This window comes from Rhinatrema bivittatum, chromosome 4, assembly GCF_901001135.1.
Source record: "Rhinatrema bivittatum chromosome 4, aRhiBiv1.1, whole genome shotgun sequence".
Lineage (NCBI taxonomy): Eukaryota > Metazoa > Chordata > Amphibia > Gymnophiona > Rhinatrematidae > Rhinatrema > Rhinatrema bivittatum.
Window position 1 is genome coordinate 456,806,335 of NC_042618.1, and position 16,756 is coordinate 456,823,090.

The 16,756-nt window shown below is 45.4% G+C and overlaps 1 protein-coding gene across 3 annotated transcripts in view; it reads left to right on the plus strand.

Annotated features, from left to right (window-relative positions):
• The window catches only part of PPFIA2 (PTPRF interacting protein alpha 2), a 440,428-nt gene that overhangs the window by 418,540 nt on the left and 5,132 nt on the right, over window positions 1-16,756 (plus strand). For 2 of the 3 annotated variants that reach the window (XM_029597099.1, XM_029597100.1), the window contains 5 exons: window positions 9,664-9,761; window positions 10,420-10,595; window positions 10,701-10,769; window positions 13,269-13,428; window positions 15,861-15,952. In XM_029597099.1, coding sequence (XP_029452959.1) covers window positions 9,664-9,761; window positions 10,420-10,595; window positions 10,701-10,769; window positions 13,269-13,428; window positions 15,861-15,919 — 562 coding nt within the window. In that variant the 3' untranslated portion in view covers window positions 15,920-15,952. Of the gene's footprint in view, window positions 1-9,663; window positions 9,762-10,419; window positions 10,596-10,700; window positions 10,770-13,268; window positions 13,429-15,860; window positions 15,953-16,756 lie in introns of those variants that run through there. The other variant, XR_003856007.1, reaches the window with a different exon arrangement.

The window sequence follows — 16,756 nt, forward strand, 5'->3', positions numbered from 1 at the left end:
GGGGTTTAATTTTTTTTTCTTGAGTCCGTGAGTTCCCTTGCACTACAAACATGGCCGCCGCAGATGACGCATGGTCCTTTATTCCTAAGATGGCCGCCCTTCCCTTTCTTTTCCGGTTTGAGGACTTCCGGTCTCCCATTTTGTTTACTTGCGCCACCATTATGAGGGCGGCTCCCTCCACTAATTTCTTTGCCCACTTCGGAGGATTCTCGATAACTGCAATCCAAGCAGTTATGTATGGCTTATCCTCAGGGCAACCCGGATTCTCTTCTTTCTCAACTATTTTCAGGACCCTTGTGGCCGTTTGGAAATTGAAAGTTCCTTCCGGAGGCCAATTTACACACAAACCGGGCCACCTATGGGTGCATCGCTGAACCATTCCGGGCTTCGTACATTTACGTTTATCGAACACTTCACTATAGTGTTCCGTCATAACTTTTAGTGGAGTTGAATAGCCCCCTCCCATTAGGATAGAATTCACAGACAAAGGAGGGAAGGGAAGACGGATAGGTAAGGGGTCCGTATCCGTCAGACACAAAAGGGTCACAATTGCCCCGACTAGAACGCGGTCGCCCGGTCTAGAACTGCGAGGCCATTCACTCTCTTTCACACAACAAGAAACCTATTCCCACTATCGTACGCGTTACTTCTTCTTTTTTTTTTTTCCTCTTTTTATGCGCGTGGCTTTCGGAATGCAATTCCTACCAAACCACCGCTTGGGGTGTGATCAAAGCCCCCTCGGTCCCCTCACGGATGGACCGGTTATTTGCTACTCTTTTAGCTATTCTTCACTTTTCCCATCATTCCCATAATACTCGCCTGCAGGGTTCTTCCGATCGTCACGAAAGCCTTCTTCCCAGATCACCAGCCCAGAGGTCTCAGAAGAATTTCTGTGGAACGGTCCCCTCAGAAACCTGATCGCTGAACTCAGCGGTGGCCACTCACCAGGTGCGTCTGGGGGATCGCTCCGCCACCAAACTACCGGACCCACTGGGGGGCTAAAATAGCGTCCCCGGTACCTCCTGGCTGGCTCACCAAATGTAACCGTCTCTTTTTAGTCAGTAAGGAGGTCCAGACAACTGATCCGTAAAGATAGACTTTTATTGCCAGCAAGATGCAGCTAAGACAAAGGCTCAGTACAACTGCATGCCACGCCCCCTTAGGAGCAAACCTTTATGCACTTTACAGTTCTTATCTTTCACACATGCGTTCTGGTTTCTGCTGAACAAACAATTTACAAACTGCTGAACAAGCAATAGCTAGCGTGGTCTCTAGTAGGTGTAGCTTAAGATCAGACTATTGTTTCGTCATTTAATTGACGTGTTAGACATTTTACATTGTTATTCGTATTAATACAATACAAAGTATTATTCCAAAATGGAGTTACGTTACGTTACGCTAAAAATTAGTGCGTCACTGCGTCACTACGCATTACGTATCATTTGCGTTGCAAATATTAGTATGTTCAAGATGGCTGTGCGTTTCACTGCTGGCATGATTAGTCGGAGGATGTTCAGCTGCTCGTTCGTACTTCAGGGGGTCACGAAATTGAACCCCTTCACTAGGATGGAAATGAGTGAATGAATGTGAAGTGAGAGGCCACAAGATGTAGGATCAGACTCATTGCAAACAAAAAATGAGTTAGTATGTGTAGGCAATAGGCATAGATGGGACACTGGAGATATTTGGGGGAGGGACTCCCCTATGCAAATTTACAGAATACATTGTATTTATGTATGTACTGCTTTTTACCCACTGTGACGAGGCAACAGGCTCGAGGTGAATACAGGACCACTGCATGGCTGATAATGCTACTTTGGGCTTCAATTAATTCATCTACAACAATATAAATCAACAAGAATCAGAGGAATGACTTGGATGCCGTGAGGGGATCCCACCATACCTTCATCTACGAGTCCCTAGCCCCTCTTTATATGAGGAGAGACCTCTGTCCACAGCTGTCTTGCTTACTCGGCCGGATTTGAAATGCCCTGCGCACGTAAATCCAGCCAGATTTACGCGCGCCTATTTTGCATAGGCCGCCGGCGCGCGCAGAGCCCCAGGACGCGCGTAAGTCCCGGGGCTTTGTAAAAGGGGCGTGTCAGGGGCGTTGCGTAAATGACGTGGCATTTCGGGGGCGTGACGAGGCGTTTCGGGGGCGGGCCTGGGGGTGTGGCACCGGCCCGGGGGCGTGGGCGAGGCCTCCGGACTAGCCCCCAGGTCGGGTGATGGCGCGCCAGCAGCCCGCTGGCGCGCGCAGATTTACATCTTTCAGCAGGCATAAATCTGCCAACAAAGGTAAGGGGGGGGTTTAGATAGGGCCGGTGGGGTGGGTTAGGTAGGGGAAGGGAGGGGAAGGTGGGGGGAGGGCAAAGGAAAGTTCCCTCCGAGGCCGCTCCGAAATCGGAGCGGCCTCGGAGGGAACAGGCAGCGCGCACTGGGCTCGGCGCGCACAGGTTGCACAAATGTGCACCCCCTTGCGCGCACCGACCCCGGATTTTATAAGATACGTGCGGCTACGCACGTATCTTATAAAATTCAGCGTACTTTTGTTCGCGCCTGGTGCGCGATCAAAAGTACGCGCTCGCGCAAAATTATAAAATCTACCCCAGAGTCTGTAGTAGCCCCCTTGTCGTCCAGAAAGCTGAGAGTGCATTCACTTGTTCCTGCAGATGCCTTGGCTGCCAGCACACTGGATTTGCCTCAATAGACCCCTCTCTTGTTGGGTTCTGGTTAACCTTTCAGGGCTGTCAGTAGCAGCGGCTCTTCCTCTACCACTCTCAGAGTAAACCAGTTTCTTAACCACTAGGCCAGTTTGCAGTCCCACAATGTCCCCAGTGGCAAAGATGTTTCATACAATAGCTTTGATTTTCAAAGTTGCAGGTGTACAATTTTTCATTCATCACGATAGCAGTTTGAATTGCAGTGCCTGCTGCATCACTTAAGCTTTACTGCCATGCACATGGAGGTTTTAAGCTTTTCCCGATGCGGTTTACAAAAACGCAAGCTCCACCTCTAAGTCTTTCCTGCTTTAGTATCTGTTCCCATTCTCTTCCCGTGCAGTTACCAGGTAAGATGGGGGCTTAATCAGAACTCGTACCCCAAGGCCCCCCTGTTCCCACTCTGGCTTGCTAAGTCAGGAAACGTTGCACTCCTTTGCAAGTTCTCATCCTGCTTTGCTTCCCCGGGAAATCAGAGGGCACCTATGTCCTTACATCGTCTCTGAGTTCTTCAGCATTTTAAACTAACAGCGCACCCTATAAGTTGCAGCAGCACTCATTCCAATCTTCTATATTAAACTGTTGATTTCTGAAAGCAATGTTCCCAAAAGCTCTTTACAAGTCCTTTTCCCAAAATCACCAGCAACGTAAAGGCTGTCCCTTCTAAAGGAGCCTAAAGTAATAGAATGATCTTCTTAGCTGAGTAACTGCATAGCCTGGAATTTCTAGTGTCCGGGTCTTCCTCCTTTGTTCCTTGCTCCATAGCCAACACATCCCTGGACTGTTTTCTGCTCTGGAAGCAACCGTCATTCCTCCTCGTCTCTCCGCTGGTTTTCTTTTTTTCCCCTTCTACAGCAGCTTTCCACTTTATACAGCCGGGTGAGCCACTAAGGCTGTGTTGCTGCCTCATGCCTAATTGCTCTCTGCCAACACTTTGGCAGCAAAGGACCCTGGGAAGTGTAGTTCACTGCCTGGCCACCTTAGGCATAACCAGCCTTAATCTTCTATTGGGCTACCATTTCTACGCAGCGACTCGGGCAAACACTGGTGAATCACCACACCCACATAGATCGCATTGAAAATTGACTTCCCCAAGTATATTTTACTTGCCTATTCTTATTGCCCAAGTGTGTATTACTACTTCAGTCTCATCTGCCTAGTCCCATAGAACTGTTATACCCCTATGTAAAATCTGTCAGTCCTGATGGCCTTTGCAAAGTAAAAAGGTCAATTTTCAAAATGTTAAACGAGTAAAAGAAAATATAGGGCATATGCACGTAACTAGCCTCTACTCACGTATTCCACATTTATAAAAGTCCAAAATACACACGGATGTCACTTTCCTATGAACGTGTATAAAAAAAAAGGGGTAGTCTAAGGGTGCGTACATTTTCCAGCTTATGTATTTTTACACATGCTAATTATCTGGCATAATATTAAATATGAGCTGCAGAATAACCAGGCAAACTGGTGGACTAATTGGTAAAACTGATAATTTTATCAATGCACGCCAATTTAGGGATGTGAATCGTTTTCCATATCGTCTTAACGATAGAAATCGTGTGGCAGGGCAAGAAAATCGTCTTAGGCACGATTTTTTAGTTAAAAAATCGTTAAAAATCGTTTTTTCCGATTAGTGCGCACTAACTCGAGTTAGTGCGCACTAACGGGAGTTAGTGCGCACTAACTGGGAGTTAGTGCGCACTAACTGGGAGTTAGTGCGCACTAACTGGGAGTTAGTGCGCACTAACTGAAAATGATACAATTTGACACTTTTCAGGTCAGTTAAGGTCAGTTTAGGAATGAATATGTATTCCTATTGGCTGCCCTCTTATTTATTCATGTTACCAAGTTTCCTACTGACAGTATATGGGGGATGGGAAATGGAAACAGTTGGTAGCTTGACAAAACAAGTAATGTGATCAGTCAATGTGACTAGAACTTGTGCCCTAACCCTGATACCAGGGGTATTGTGATCTTCCTGCACACAGTGCCCTATCCCTAATACCAGGGGTGTTGTGATCTTCCTGCACACAGTGCCCTATTCCTGATACTGGGGGTGTTGTGATCTTCCTGCACACAGTGCCCTATTCCTGATACCGGGGGTGTTGTGATCTTCTTGCACACATCCCGATATCAGGGATAGGGCACTGCATGCAGGAAGATCACAACACTCCTGGTATTAATAGGGATAGGGCACTGCATGCAGGAAGATCACAACACTCCTGGTATTAATAGGGATAGGGCACTGCATGCAGGAAGATCACAACACCCCTGGTATCAGGGATAGGGCACTGTGTGCAGGAAGATCACAATACCCCGGAGGAGTGAGGGTCAGGCAGCTCCCCCCTGTCTGTGAAGCCAGCCTCTCACTAGTAATGCAGGGAGGAAGCTGTCTCAGACTTCACCATCCACCCCCCCCCCCTCACCCACACACCATTCACTAGCTGGGACATGGGGGAAGTCAGGAGTGAGGGACAGGCAGCTCCCCCCTGTCTGTGAAGCCAGCCTCTCACTAGTAATGCAGGGAGGGAGCTGTCTCAGACTTCACCATCCTCCCCCCCCCCCTCACCCACACACCATTCACTAGCTGGGACATGGGGGAAGTCAGGAGTGAGGGTCAGGCAGCTCCCCCCTGTCTGCGAAGCCAGCCTCTCACTAGTAATGCAGGGAGGGAGCTGTCTCAGACTTCACCATCCTCCCCCCCCCCCCCCCCTCACCCACACACCATTCACTAGCTGGGACATGGGGGAAGTCAGGAGTGAGGGTCAGGCAGCTCCCCCCTGTCTGTGAAGCCAGCCTCTCACTAGTAATGCAGGGAGGGAGCTGTCTCAGACTTCACCATCCTCCCCCCCCCCCCTCACCCACACACCATTCACTAGCTGGGACATGGGGGAAGTCAGGAGTGAGGGTCAGGCAGCTCCCCCCTGTCTGTGAAGCCAGCCTCTCACTAGTAATGCAGGGAGGGAGCTGTCTCAGACTTCACCATCCACCCCCCCCCCCCTCACCCACACACCATTCACTAGCTGGGACATGGGGGAAGTCAGGAGTGAGGGACAGGCAGCTCCCCCCTGTCTGTGAAGCCAGCCTCTCACTAGTAATGCAGGGAGGGAGCTGTCTCAGACTTCACCATCCTCCCCCCCCCCCCCCCCCTCACCCACACACCATTCACTAGCTGGGACATGGGGGAAGTCAGGAGTGAGGGTCAGGCAGCTCCCCCCTGTCTGTGAAGCCAGCCTCTCACTAGTAATGCAGGGAGGGAGCTGTCTCAGACTTCACCATCCCCCCCCCCCCCCCCTCACCCACACACCATTCACTAGCTGGGACATGGGGGAAGTCAGGAGGGAGGGTCAGGCAGCTCCCCCCTGTCTGCGAAGCCAGCCTCTCACTAGTAATGCAGGGAGGGAGCTGTCTCAGACTTCACCATCCTCCCCCCCCCCCCCCCCTCACCCACACACCATTCACTAGCTGGGACATGGGGGAAGTCAGGAGTGAGGGTCAGGCAGCTCCCCCCTGTCTGTGAAGCCAGCCTCTCACTAGTAATGCAGGGAGGGAGCTGTCTCAGACTTCACCATCCTCCCCCCCCCCCCCTCACCCACACACCATTCACTAGCTGGGACATGGGGGAAGTCAGGAGTGAGGGTCAGGCAGCTCCCCCCTGTCTGTGAAGCCAGCCTCTCACTAGTAATGCAGGGAGGGAGCTGTCTCAGACTGGTATCAGGGTTAGGGCACTGTGTGCAGGAAGATCACAACACTCCTGGTATTAATAGGGATAGGGCACTGTAAGAGATGACTGTAGTAGATTGAATAAAGATCTGATGTTTCTGCTCTCCTCACACCAAACAAAAACAACACACAAGCAGAGAAGCCCTTCTTACAAAGCTGAGCTAGTGAGTTAAGTAGGAGGAAAAGTAAACATACTGGTGCCAGTGTGGCTACTTAAAAAATACACTTACCAACAATCAATTACATATATTTGAACTGTGTACAGTTCCAGCCAGGACCACCTTTCTAAAATGCACAGTGATTGGCAAATTCAACATTTATTTATTTATTTATTTATTTAAAATTTTTTATATACCGGCATTCATGTTGCAAACACATCATGCCGGTTTACATATAACAGGGGTGTACAGTAAACAATTCAATAACCTATTTGTGTAGAAGGAAGCAGTTACAAATAACAAGGTAATAGAACTGGGAGGGGAGAAGAAAAGAAAGAGAATAACATTAGGTATAGGTATTTACATTAGTAATAACATTTTTACATGTGGAAGTGGTAGAATCTGGCTGAATAGAATTAATCGGTGTCCGGGAAAGCTTTTTTAAACAGCCAGGTCTTAAGTCTCTTCCTGAAGGTTGGGAGGCTGGGCTCCTGTCTAAGGTCCGGTGGGATGGAGTTCCATAGAAGGGGGCCGGCTGTTGAAAAGGCCCGATCTCTCAAGGTAATGTGTTTGGTAGTTTTGGCTGGGGGCACTTGAAGAGATCCTCTGAGTGTGTCTCTTGTTGGTCTGGAGGAGTTATAAATTTGGAATGGGACTTGTAAGTCGAGTGGGGTGTGTTGATGGATGGTTTTGTATATTATGGAAAGAGATTTGTAGAGGATTCTAAAGTGAACAGGCAACCAGTGGAGATCTTTTAGGATTGGAGATATATGGTCCCTCCTCCTGGAGTTTGTCAGTAATCTTGCCGCAGCGTTTTGTAACATCTGGAGGGGTCTAGTATAGGAGGAAGGTAGGCCCAGAAGGATAGAGTTACAGTAATCGATCTTAGAAAAAATGATAGCTTGTAGAATGGTTCTGAAGTCCTGAGTGTGGAAGAGTGGTCTAATTCTTTTCAGAACTTGGAGTTTGTGGAAACAGTCCTTGGTGGTTCTGTTGATGTAAGCTTTAAGGTTCATCCGGTTATCAATTAATACTCCTAGATCTCTCACCTGTGTAGTAGTTGGGATAGTTGGAGGATTAGAGATGGCATTATTATCTGGGGAGATGAGAAGCAGTTCTGTTTTAGAGGAGTTTAAAACTAGGTTTAGGTTAGCCAGGAGATGTTTAATTTCGAAGAGACAGTTTTCCCAGTGAACCAATGTTTTTGTGATGCACTAGCATTTCAGGTGCCTGCTAACAAAAATAATAAACAAACAAGTTCTAGTCACGTGAGTGCTGATCATTACATTACTTTTTTTGTCAAGCTTCCAACTGTTTCCATTTCACATCCCCCCAACCATATTGGTAACATCAATAGATAAGAGCACAGCCAGCCAATAGGAATACATACATACATATTCATTCCTAAGTGACCTTTACTGACCTGGGAAGTGTGAACACTTTGTTTCATTTTCTGTTGGTGTTCGTTAGTTTCCAGTTCCATTTCCCATCCCCCCAACCATCACCTCAGTGGTAACCTTGGTAATATCAATAGATAAGAGGGCAGCCAGCCAATAGGAACACATATTCATTCCTAACTGACCTTCAGTGACCTGGAAAGTGTTTATTTGTTAGTGCGCACTAAATCGAGTTAGTGCGCACTAACGGGGAGTTAGTGCGCACTAACTCGAGTTAGTGCGCACTAACACGATTTAACGATTTTTAACGATAAATCGTTAGAATTTCTATTGTATCGTGTTCTATAATGATTTAAGACGATATAAACATTATCGGACGATAATTTTAATCGTTGAAAAACGATTCACATCCCTACACGCCATGTTATAAAATGCATCAGCTTATGCAGGTAGATCAAGACTTATGTGGGTAAGTCCTATTTTACTTTCACATGTAAAATATATATGCACGTATATTTTAAAAGTAGGTGGGTAAATGTATTGGTATACATGGTTTCAATGCATTGAATACTTTCACGTGTAAGCCTACATACGCGTGTTATGTTGTGGGGTAGAGATACGAATATTTTATGGAACGCGTGTATATCATACGCATGCGTTATAAAATACTTCAGTAATCTACGTGTGGCCACATACCCACATATATGCTTCTGCGTGCAGTTGTTTGAAAGCTATCCTCCCTTCCTTTAGTTGTGCTCATTCCAGATTGTGGATAAAACTGTTAAAGAGCAGCACCGAGCAAGCACCTGAGGGGCCCCCTGCAACCTTATTTCATTTGGAATATGGGTCATTAATTATGGTCCAGTGGCGTCTCCCTCTCAGTAAGTTTCTTTCCCATTCTCAATTGCTAAAACCCCATTTTCCCAAATTTGATAATTCCATGGATTACCGTGTCAAAAACCTCAACAAGAGCCCAGTTAGCTGCATCAGTCACACGTATGATTTAACATTTTTGCACACTCCAATAAATCTGGCCTGGCAAGACCTCTTGCTCCTGAACCAACAGGGAGGGTTTAAAACGAAAAAGGATCCTTAGTCTTGTCATTGCGAGATAACCGGTAAGTTTTAGGTATAAAATACTAAATAAGTGGCTGAATTTTAACAGAACTGTTGAATTTAAACCTTGAAATTTGTACTAACCCTGTATGCTAGTAAGCCAAGCCCCATCCTCTTAATCCTAAATAGGGAGGCAAAATTTCTGTCTTTATTTTTTGTTGTTGATGTATGTTATGTTTATAAGCTGGTTAGTCTTGTTTTCTTGTGTCTGCCTTGTATGTCTATGTTTTATTGTATGTACAGCTTTGGGGGTAATACATTTGCTAAAATAAATATGCATCATTGCAACAGAATTACTTTCAAGGTTTGAAAAAATTGGTCTTATCTTGTCCCAACAGTGTTGTGCACGGCAAAAAGAATCTGACTGAATTGCCATAAAACATCCTTTTTTCCCCCTTTTTCCTGCATTTTCCTGCAAAGTTAATGCATGTTAGTAAGTCTCCAGCTGACACAAATACATAGAACTGGAAACTATTTGTGTTAGATAATATTTCCAATGTTTCTTTGAGCGTATCTGACATTTTGTTTGTCATTCGTGCATGACAGAACCAGTTTGCAGTACGGAATCATGTGCTTAAAGCGGCTGAATTATGATAGGAAGGAGCTGGAGAGGAGAAGGGAAACGAGCCAGCATGAAATAAAAGGTTAGCATCGTTCTCCTACTGTACCTTCACCTTCCTGATCCTTTCACTCCCTGCTCTGCCCTTTCATTTCCCTTGTCAGATGGAAAGAGGCTGTCTTATGTACTTTCCAGCTCTGAAATCCCATCTCCTCCACCTGTGTCTGGGATCGTCTTATGTAGCTATCCCCTTTCATCATAAAACTTTCTTCAAGCACCCATCAAAATTGCAATCGATGTAAAATCCACCTATAATCCAGGTATTTTCTGGGTAAGAATCTGCGATCAGATTATATAGGTTCCGCAGCCCCCCAAAAACGGAAAATAAATAAATAAATAATCGCTATTTTCCACTTAATGTTCGAAATTGGTTTGTGGAGCACAGCCCAATTCTTTTCTGACAGGAAATGTGTGAATTATGGGTAAGGGTTCATGCTTGTGATTATGAGCCACTATTTTATGGCCCATTATTCGGTCTTCAAGGAAAACAGAGCATTTCTGTGGTTAAAGGAAGAACGGAGTACGGTATTTGTATGTCCCATCAAAATTAAAAAAAACAAAACAAAACAAAACCCCACAACCTTTAGCTCTTTTCAGTTGGATTGTTCCATATAGATTTGCTATCTGGAATATTTGGAAGGGTTGAAGTTTATCAGTTAATGTATTACTATTTACGTTTCTAGATGTGTTGGTATGGAGTAATGACCGAGTCATTCGTTGGATACAGGCTATAGGACTCCGTGAATATGCAAATAATGTATTAGAAAGTGGTGTACATGGGTCACTTATAGCCTTGGATGAGAACTTTGACTACAGCAGTCTAGCTTTATTGTTACAGATACCAACACAAAACACACAGGCAAGTTCTTTAGCTTCCTTCATTGAAAGCTGCATGTTTTAATAACGATTGAAGAACATCTGCAGTGGCTTCATCATACAATGTTATTATTGCTGTTTCTACTAGGCCAGGCAAATTCTTGAGCGGGAATACAACAACCTCTTGGCACTCGGAACTGAAAGACGACTGGATGAGGTGAGTCGTTCAAGCTAAGAATTCGAGATTGAAAAAAAAAAAAAAAGAATCAAAAGATGAAGAATATGGGGGGAGGGGAGGAGGGATACAGAGATGGAGAATGCCTTGTCACCAGGAAAAAAAAAAATGCTGAGAAGCAGAATTGAAAAGAGGTGGGAAATCAGGCAAAAAAAAAAAAGGGGGGGGGAGGGGTGAGGTGAAGGATGTGCTCTTAAGGCCTTGAATCCTATAGCTACTGTAGAAAATTCAACCAGTCTGTATTAACTGCAGACAGAAATGGGGCAAACGGAAACTGACACAGGATAAAGAATTGTGATCGCACCTTTGGTGTGAACAGTGAATGGGATGACAGCGCGTCAAATATTTTGCATATTAACTGGATTTTCTCAGCAAAGGTTATTTTAAGAAGTTTCAGTTTACTTCCTCATTAGCATCTAGGTTTGAACAAGTGCAGCAGCTAACACTTGTGAACATAGCTGCAGATTTTCAAATGGTAAAGTACGGCACTAGGAAAGTTAATTGTAGGGATGTGCACGGATTTTTGTTTCGGGTCGTTCTCTCTCAAATTTCATTTTTATAATGGTTCGGGAGGTAGTTATTTTGTGTTTCCCTCATTTTTGGAGTTAGTGCGCACTAAGGGGCTAATTTTAAAAGCCTTACGTGCATAAATCCGGCTGGATTTATGAGCACAGGGGGGGTTGCGCGCACCGAGCCTATTTTGCATAGACCCGGCGATGCGCGCAAGCCCCGGGGAAAAAAGGGGGGTGTGTGGGTGGTCCGGGGGCATGGCCAGAAGCCTCCGTAGGGTCTCTAGGCCGGGGGATCATGTGTTGGCACTCGGCCGGCAGGCGCAACTTACAAAACAAAGGTATGGGGGTTTTTTTTATAGATAGGTCTGGAGGGCGACTTAGGTAGGGGAAGGGAGGGGAAGGTGGGGGGAGGGGGGCAGAAGGAAAGTTCCCTCCAAGGCCGCCCCGATTTCAGAGCGGCCTCGGAGGGTACAGGGAAAGCCATCGAGGCTCCCCTAGGGCTCGGCGTGGGCAAGGTGCACAATTGTGCACCCCCTTGTGCGCGCCAACCCTGGATTTTATAACATGCGCGCGGCTGCGCGCGCATGTTATAAAATCGGGCGTAGATTTGTGTGCGCTGGGTTACGCGCACAAATCTATGCCCACGCGTAGCTTTTAAAATCTGCCCCTTAGTCCCATTACAGTGCACAAACATGAAATTCCATGAAAGTTTGTCAATTATTTTTTCGTTTCGGGGCACTCCCGAAACACGACAAAATAGACAATTTTTTTGCCATTGTCTATTTTGTTTGTAATGAATACACATCCCTAATGTATACTATAGCTGATAATTAAAACCATGTGATTTTATAGTTTCTTCTGACGAAAGGATGAATTCATATTTTTTTCCTCTTTGAAAAACATTTCATATCCTCTCTACCTAAATCTTTTATGAAACTTTATTGTAGCAGGTAATAAAGCTAGGGATGTGCCGTTATTTTAGATTGACAGGGAAATACATTTGCCATTTCGCTTTGTGCCATTTCCCATCCAAATCGAGACAAAAACAGGGCCCCCCTCCCCCCACCATGAAGGGTGCTGTTTCCATCATCTCAGCGGGTGCCAACTCATTTTAGCGCTCACTAAATAAAAAGAAAAAGAAAATGGAAAAAAAAAACCCTAAGAGGGCAAGGTCCAAAGACGTTTCTGCGGATAAAGCTCTGCCTTGAGGGTGGAAATAGGCTACTCTCTGCCCATTAAAGCATGCTTAGCGCCAGTACACAGGTAGTTCTGCACGCACGGAGGGCAGAATCAGGGAGGCGCTAGCACTTACCTGCATGACAGGGCTGGATAAAGGACCTGCACAGATAGTACGGGCGTCCAGGCACGCACGGTTTCTGACTCAGTTGAAAATGTATGCAAAGTTTGTGGGTGAAAGGCACCCACCTGCTTTAAGCTTCTTCCCTCACAAGGAATAGAAAACCAAATAGTTGGTTTTTTTTCTCATGCATACCCCTAACTGAAATTAGACAAACCATAAAAGGAGAATTACAGACTTTAAAGGCCTTGGTACATGAAAGTCCCTTAGGCCTTCAGTTGCATTGATTTGTCTGCACACACACCAAAGTCATGTAATCAATCTTGCCAGCCAGCTCCAGTTTTTTCAGGGGCAGGTGGATCCAGGCTTGGTTTTACCCCCACTGCATGCAGGGACGTGTAGTTCCTGCTTCTCTTTGGGAAGTCAGAACTAAAAAAAGACCTAGCAAGTAGCCTGCCTGTCCAGAAAACTGGAGCCAGTTGGCAAACCTTACACACAGTTTGCAGGCAACACGAAAAGTGGAGGGCTCTGTTTGGCCACAGCATAGGCAAAAAAAATAGAATACAGTGAACCGCTGAAGCAGCAGCAAATTATCTGGACTAAATCATTCAGAGGACTGCAGTTGTGACTTTTCATTCGGTTTCTACAAAAGTACAAAATCTGTGTTGGCAGAGCGATGACAAGAACTTCAGGCGCGGGCCCTCCTGGAGGAGACAGTTTCCGCCACGGGAGGTCCACGGAATCAGCATGATGCCAGGCTCTTCAGAAACACTGCCAGCAGGATTCAGACTGACCACGACATCAGGGCAGTCCCGGAAAATGGCGTCCGACGGTAGGAGGTTCTTCTCTGCCTCTCCTCAGAGCACAGAGTATTGATCCATGGAAACTTGTGACCCTTCCGAGCCAAAACGCACAAAAGAAAATACGTACGCTCACGCCGGCTGCCTACTGAGTTAAGTGTGCCCTCATGTAGTCCTTGGATTTGAATTTCTAAAAAGCATACTACAAGCGGCGAATACTACACTAGAGCACTTACAAACTTTCATCGTAAAAAGCAGTCACTTTTGTGTATATTTTTTGTGGCAAAACTCTTAGCACCTTGTTATATAAATGATTGTGTGCCCGTTCGTGCCTAAAATGTTGCATCCAGATCACAGCAGAGACATCTGATTGGCTGCGTAGGGATTACATAATCCCAGCAGCTATCCGGCACCATGGATGAGTAACATATTAAATGACGGCAGATAGAGATCCAAAAGGTCTATCCGGTCTCCCTAGCAAGTTGCTTGGGCGCAGGTTATCCCCTCCATCGTGACCTCTATCAAGGGTAGCAACTGCCGCTCGGTACAGGTTGCCCCCATGCAGAAATGCTACATCTAAAACTTAGCAATAGATCACTCCTTTTTTTTTTTTTTTCCATTTCCATCCTCTAGCCATTAGTGATCCTGTGTTTAGCCCATGCCCTTCTGAACTGCATTGCTATTCTCATCTTCACCACCTCTTCCAGGCGGGCATTTCATGCATCCACTAGTAAAAGATATCACAAGTATCCCAAATTGCAAGAAGCAGAGATGTTGCAAGAGGTGGGGATCTGCAAACGGTGAGGGAAGGGGGAGGCATCTAGTCCTAGAAGCATCCAGACCATTAAAAGGTTGCCAGTTCGCACCAGACTTTTCAAGTGATCGGAGTGTAGGCATAGGGCACCATTTAAAGCAATGGACTGGTGGAGGGTTTCTGTGGAATGTTTTCCCCTTTCCAGGAGTTGCAGGAAAATTAAGCCCTTGAGCAAAAAAAAACAAAAAACATGCAGTGTCAAAGCTGTGCAAACCTTTTGCACTTTTTCTGCTCGGTTGTGGCCTGACCTTTAAATCTTACCCTTTGACTGTAAATAGACGTCTTCTATTACTCAGCATCTCACCTTCCAACCTATAGGAAAATCGATTAACCATTAAAAAAAAGAACCCCAACAAAAACCCACCAATGGAACGGTAACTTTCATTCCGGCATGCGTGCACACCAGCACGCGCCCAGGGATGCAGCCATTTTATCACTTGTGCACGTGTTATACAATAGCCTGGATGTGCACACGTGCAGCTAATTTTAAACAGGTGTGCAAATCATGCTTCTACTGTGTAAGTCAGGGAATTGTAAAAAGAATGCGTGTCCATGCCATTATTAGTGTGCCCGCCGGCTCACCCAGATAAACACGATAGGTAATCCAAATCACCCCGATTGACTAGCCTGCACTCCCCCTAGTCACCCCAGACCCTTAAAACCCCTCAGGTATGGCTAGGTTTTTGGGTTTTTTTCTTTTCAATTTACACCTCATCCCTAGCAGAAGTAAATTTGTGCAGCAGGGGATCTGAGCTCCTGCCCAGGCGGCTTAAGTATTTATGGCACACGTCTCTTGGCCACGCCCTGAAATGCCCGTATCCCAGCCCATGCCCCTTTTTTGAAAACTTTTGAGATGCGAGTGCAGCGAGAGATACGCTCAACTGTGCGGCTTTTGAAATTCGATCAACGCGTGCGAGCCCGACTTGTACGCGCATCCCCAATAGATGTGTGTGCCGTTTTGTTTTGTTTTTTAATTCACTTTTTTTTTAGAGAAATACACAGCCTTGCTAAGGTATTAGGATACCATAATCTTCATTTTCAATGTGATGCTTTCAACATTCCTTTAAACAAACAGAATTTTCTAGAAAGCAATTTCTTAACCTTTCAAATGAATTCCCCTTTAGAGATATCCAGTAGTGCAATGCAATAATGTCATTTATGACATATCAGTGACAAAGTCAACATGATTTGATGCCATTCTTCAGCTCTAGGAAAAGGATAGTGAAAGTCTGATTAAGGGTTTAAGTTTTATATAGTCTATCAAATCTAAGTCTTGAGCACACAGATCAATTGTGTCAACAAACAGCAGTGCTATTACTTTTTTTGTTTTCACTGCCAAACTGAACCAGGTGTATTAGACCTCAACAGATGTTTATTTAGGGAGCCTGTAATGTCTGCCATATTTTACTTGTGACGTTCCAGCTTTTGCAGTAAATATAAATAAGCATCCTCGGATAAAATGACGTCATTGAAGAACTGTGCTCATCACTGCAAGAAAATAAAATGGAGGTCCAATGGCACGGGAATTTTGTCTCCTCGATTTGCATTTCTCACTCCCCCCCCCCCCCCCCACAAAGAGGCAAACAGCAAACTTCCCAAATTGTTTCTAGATCTGAAGTAGAATTTTGTTGTTGTTGTTGTTGTTCATAGTTGCTTCACCAGGGATGCAGAGGTTAGACAGCTCCACAGTCCGTACGTACTCCTGTTGACAAGTCTAGCAGAGAGAACTGCACTGAATGGCTGTAAGTATGCACTGGTTTCAGAGTAAGTTGTTATGTGGCTGGAAAGTATAAACAGGTGCACGTCCTTATATTCACAGGCAGAGCGATAAGGAGAAGCACAGCACATTTATGGCACATCCAAAGCCGCTTGTGAAACACTGTTACCCAGTTCACTTCTTTGTGCTTCGTTCAGTTCTACTGGGAGCGGTCATGCTGGTACAAAAATTCCCATCACACTCACAGCTTGTTCCGGTGGGAACAGGGAAAGAAACAAGGGGCTTAAAATTGAGGCAGGTGAAATTTTAGGATTGAAACTAGGGTGGAATTTCTCTAAGTAAAATGCCTTAAATTAGATAAAATGCACACCAAGTTCATATAAAGAGATCAGAGCGTCTACATGTTTTTGAGATAGATAAGAATTTTATTATAGCTTCATAAGATATACAATGGTTTTAAATAAGGTAGATATTTTTTTCGTAGAGTAACAAGAATCATTAAGGTTATGAAAATACCTGTATCTGCTCCTAATCAGATTTGCACATCAAAGACATATTATAAATTAGTACTTTTTAAGTTGGGTAGTTAATTAGGCAGCTAATTTTACATCCGGAGTCCCTAAAATGTCTCAGGTTCCCCCACTCTCCGCTGAAGTCAGGTCATCCCTTTAGAGAATCAGGTCAGGGACCCATTTTGTCACAGAGGGCAGCCGATTGACAAGCGACAGGTCAACACCACAGACCCAGAGCACTTACAGAAGGCTCTGTATATTATATGCAGGCAGGAAGCAGGAATGAAAGTTAGCTGGGCTTACAAAGGCACATGGTT